At 30.2% G+C, this 5,064-nt stretch overlaps 1 protein-coding gene across 2 annotated transcripts; it reads right to left on the bottom strand.

Annotated features, from left to right (window-relative positions):
• Positions 1-349: 349 nt before the first annotated feature.
• Positions 350-4,536, bottom strand: LOC121118023 (alpha-L-fucosidase). Of its 2 annotated transcripts, XM_071888304.1 has the most exons (7): positions 4,289-4,394; positions 3,946-4,232; positions 3,412-3,586; positions 1,589-1,813; positions 1,343-1,522; positions 1,039-1,280; positions 350-958 (listed from the first exon to the last, which is right to left on the bottom strand). In XM_071888304.1, the coding sequence occupies exons 2-7, from the start codon at positions 4,103-4,105 to the stop codon at positions 501-503; spliced, it is 1,440 nt and encodes a 479-aa protein (XP_071744405.1). In that variant the 5' UTR covers positions 4,106-4,232; positions 4,289-4,394; the 3' UTR covers positions 350-500. The 2 variants fall into 2 exon arrangements, with proteins under 2 accessions (XP_071744405.1, XP_071744404.1); XM_071888303.1 differs by having other exon boundaries at positions 3,946-4,536.
• Positions 4,537-5,064: the final 528 nt, after the last annotated feature.

Consider the following 5,064-nt stretch of genomic DNA (forward strand, 5'->3'; position numbering starts at 1 on the left):
AAAATGAACTTTTTTAAATATTAAGGGCAACCCTAAGAATCCTCGGATAACTCATCCCATGGAAAATACAATCTCATTTTTTCTGACTAAAATAATCATTTGGGGGCGTCACACTCCCGTAGCGACGGCTCTGGTATAATAGGCACCCTCCAATTATTTTTTCTGACCCCAAATTTAATAGTTTTATAAAAAGGCTATTTTTTTAAATTTAAGAACATGTTGGACACCAGACTCTCCCTAATTTATGTACAAGTTGCATGTATGTATTATATAAAATGCACAATAGAAACAGACCATTTCCTGTCACAAAACTCACTAAATATTTTGTTATATATTCATTACTTGAATGTCTACTACAAATAAAATACATTTATTTCGCAGAGTATTTAATATATAATATATTATGTACAGTATCAAAGTCAGAATGAATGGTTGCATATATAAGCGATGCTCACTAGTAGTTAGAGTATAAAAACTGCAAATCAATAGTCGTTTCATAATTAAACGATCTGTATCGTGGGTATCATTTCTTGTGGAGTAATCGTACTATTATGAATTTGAAACTTCAAAACAAATCCTGTATCAACACCCTGCTGTTTCAAACATTTGGCCCTCATTTCTGCATAGGAAGGTAAATACACTTGGAGTCCTTTTGCAGAAGGCTTCATTCTAAGCGGACGAGATTTTGATCCATAACAGAGCATAGTTACATTTCCTTGTTGGAGATCTAATTGATATTTTGAAGTAATCACCCCAGGCTCTCTACTCGGCCAATCGAATAAAATAGCGTATACAGAGTGGAGATCATCTCTTGCTGTATACCAAATAGGGATATTTTCTTCAACAGAACTCTCGTTTTGAAATTCCCAGGGATTGCTTCCATAAATGGCTTCGCCATTCACGTTCAACCAAGAGCCCATTGTTCTGAGTCTCTCTTCAAAAATAGGAGAAATGGTTCCTACAAATAATTCATTAATTAATTATGTACAAAGATATCATAACTACTATGAGTCAGATAATATTTTCATGAGTACATACCTTCCATTGTGGGACCCACATTCAACAAAAAGTTCCCTCCGCAAGCTACAACACTGACCATATTTTGAATCAACATTTGTGGCGAGATTATGTCTTGAAGATCTAAATTTTTACGATAGCCCCAAGATTGTTTATCAACTGTGGTAGCATCTTCAAATTTATGTTTTTGTAGAGTTCCTGGATTATAGCGATCCGGTCCACTGTAAAAACTTCCATGCTTTTTAGACGTACCAATACCCCATCTAAAGAATTCAAAGGATTCCAATAATAATTAATTCATAGACTGTAATAATTATTCTACTACCTATCGTTAACAACAACTGTGGATTTAGTGGGGCTACTGTTGAAGAGCCATGCAAGGAAATCCTTGGATCCCCAATACTCAGGAAGAGCTTCCCAATCTCCATCAGACCAAATAACTTCTGGATGATATTTCTCCACTAACTGCTTCAGCTCTGGCATCATTTTATTTTCGACAAAATGTCTGAAAAGGAACAATCGAGTCATAAAATAATATTTCAAATTCATAGGTAATTGAGCATGGAGGTACCTTGTAGAGAAATTAGCCTGTTTGTCAGCAAGGTACAAGGGATTAAACCATTCAAAAAGAGAGTGATACAAACCAAATTTGACAGTAGGGTACTCTGAAAAAGCAGATGAAAGCTCTCCCACGACATCTCTCTTTGGCCCTATATCAAGAGACCTCCATCCAAAGGTATAAGAGCTATTAAAGTTGACAAATCCATCATGATGTTTGCTTGTGAATACAAAATATCTATAAAATAAAATAAAAGTAAGCTAAATGGCAGAGGAAATTAGTTGTAAGGATGTAAAATGAGAACAAAAATGCATTTTCTAATTTAATACAAAACAAAACAGAACAAAAAGGGATTTTAAAAAAAGACAAAGTAGAATCTTCATAATTAATTATTAAAACTTGCAAAGAGATGTTGATGATTAAGTCAATAAAGTTTTTGTGCTTTAATATGTATGAATATATGACTATGAGAGACGCAGTATCCCAAGTGAGATTTCTTATTCCCTCTCTAGACTCATATAGTTATCCTTTTTGTGAAGATGGGGAAGGAAGGAAAATTGAGATAATGTAAACTAATATAATCATAAATTTAGTACAAAAATGACACAAAGAGATGAATAATAAAAATTGTTGTAATTTATATCAATTTATACACGCATAATAATTCATCAATAAAAAATAAACATATTTTAATCCTCTTTAAAATTATGTTACTCTCTGCTTCATAGTTCTACCAAGAATTTCAAATTAATTTCACACATTCATTACATATGCGATAATGATACATGTTTTTTTGAAAACAAACAAACAAATTTTAGGATCTCCTGAGTAATGAAAGTTCTATGTGAGTATTAAATCAAAACGTGTCATTAATTTCAATGCTAGTCTTTTACAGTAGTACTTTGAGATACTAGCTGAATTCTGAGCAGGAACTGTTTTAAGGGGGGCTCAAATTAATATAAAAAACGAGGATTCAAGTTTAATAAAAATATATTGACCATGAATCCTGTTCATAGTAAACTCAGCCCCTGATTCTGAGAAAAAATTTGCATTAACATAAGAGCTATTCTAGTTTAGTTAAGTTAATTTTAAGACTGGGACGGATCCTTTTTTAAATACATAGCTTTGAGTTACAAATATTTGGACTAACGAGCTCGGTTCAGGAACTAATTAAACTCGTATGTCAAGGTATTACTGTTCATGTAGACAAAAATTATTAGCATAACATACAAGTGTTTACTTAAGGAACACTAGAAACTTGTTTTTAGATTCATTGTAAAGAATATTTGGAGAAACAGACATGATTCTCTCACATGACGTCCCAATAAATGTATCTTATGAAAAACATTGTGCAAGTCTTGAACAAGTAGATAATGGCGGCTCAATAATGATGCACTGTTGTGTATCATCACTGAGTAAGAACAAAATAGACACATCATTATAAATTTAAGGCTTTATTGAGTAAGGAATTAGTGTAATTCTAAGGGAAGAACAATATTAATTAAGTGAATAGTTTATCCGTTGACTAGCTAGTACAAGAAAAAAAAAATAGGTTATAATAAAACTATTTTGTACTAACAGAAAAATGCATAAGTAATTTTGTTGGCAAGAGCAGAGTGAATTTCAATTATAGCAAATATATACTCGTATAATATAAAGAAGCGTATTAAAAGGTTTACTTTAATACCTAAAAATAATAAATAATTAACGAAGGATAAAAGACCATCAATTTGCTCAGAAAATAAAAAAAAGATTAGCTCTGATACCATTAAAACACATAATCATCACCTTTGTACATCATATATATATATCTATTTTAAAAATAAAGTATTTACTTTGCTCCAGCATCATGAACCAATTTTGCAAAGTGACTTGCATTAAAGAACTCCATCCGTAATTTCGAGCCAAAATCCTGATAGGTAAATCTGGGAGAATAAAACTGTTTCATATAGCTGACTTCTTCTGCTCGACCACTCTCTAAATTATACCAAAACCATTCAGATCCAAATCCTACAACAACAAAAAAATAGTTCAATTTTTACATACACAAAAATGGTCATAATCACAAGTTGTAAAAACAGATTGTATAGGATTCAATTTGTGCGTCTTATGATGCGCAAGTGACGAATTATTATTCAATAACAAAATCAGTCATTTCATATTGATTAGTTCAATTTACTTATTTATTATGTATTTACATGTAACATAACTAGACATTTGAGCTTTAAGAAATCCACAATTTATTTATCAATTAGTAATTTTCAATTAAAAATATGTATTAATATCATTTTAATATTACAACTTGTACACGACATATAATTATAAATGATTCCATCACAATCTAAAATAATACGGAATTATTGTCTTACCAGGGACAGAATAGGGTCCAAAATGCATAAAAATCCCAATTTTTGCCTGATCGTACCATTCTGGAAGAGGTCTAGAGTCTAAACTCTTCCAATCCGGAGTATATTTATTCCCATGAACAACACTTAATAAAATAAATATGAACGTGCACAAACGATGCATTCCTCCTTCCCCTTTGCACTTCAACAATCAACTGCTAGTAATTAACTGTGGAGATGAACTGGAAGTTTGAACTACAAAATATGTCGGCAATAATATCTTGATAGACTCCGCTGCTACAAACATACAACTAACAAATTTACTATAAATATATTATCAAACATGAAACACGGGGAAGAAACGAACATATTCTAGCTTTTGATTTGATTTGATAGTAAGAAAAAATGAGATAAAATAAACTCCTCTTCATTTGTAGTAAATTTGTTATTGTATGTTTGTAGCTGAGTCTATCAAGATATTATTGCGGACATATAAACAAGTTAATAATTATGGTCCTGTGAAAAATATGAGAGCGCCTAGTGCATTTACGAATACGTTTTACTTCTTCAACTATTACTTATTGTCTATTGACATTGAAGAGTTGACACATTACTAATATGCAGTTTAAATCCTACATCAAGGGTGTCAGCAGGATTATATATATATTATTATTTTTTTTTTGGAAAAAAATTGAAAGATTAAATTTAAAAAAAAAAAAAACTAATTTTCTTGGAAAAAAATTTCAGTATTAAATTATTTTGGGAAAATAATTTTAAAAATTAATAGCTATTTTCTAAAAATAAATTTTTTGGAAAAAAATTTCAATTATAAAATTTAGTGAAAAAAATTTCTAAAATTAAATTTTTAAAGAAAAATTTAAAAAATTCCATAGTTAATTTCAAAAAATTGAATTTTTAGCATAAAAAATAGTAAAATTTAATTTATCATAAAAAATTTTGCCACTTTTTTTCAAAAATACTGACAAAATTACAAATATTATTATTTTTTTTAAATTCAATTATTGAATTTTTTGAAAAAAAATCAAATTCTAAATTTTCAAGTTATAATTACCAATTCCTTGATTTAGGGGGGGGGGTACAGTCCCTCCAGCCTTCCCCCTGCGGACGCCCCTGTAAATATTT

Source organism: Lepeophtheirus salmonis, chromosome 5, assembly GCF_016086655.4.
Source record: "Lepeophtheirus salmonis chromosome 5, UVic_Lsal_1.4, whole genome shotgun sequence".
Classification (NCBI taxonomy): Eukaryota; Metazoa; Arthropoda; class Copepoda; order Siphonostomatoida; family Caligidae; genus Lepeophtheirus; species Lepeophtheirus salmonis.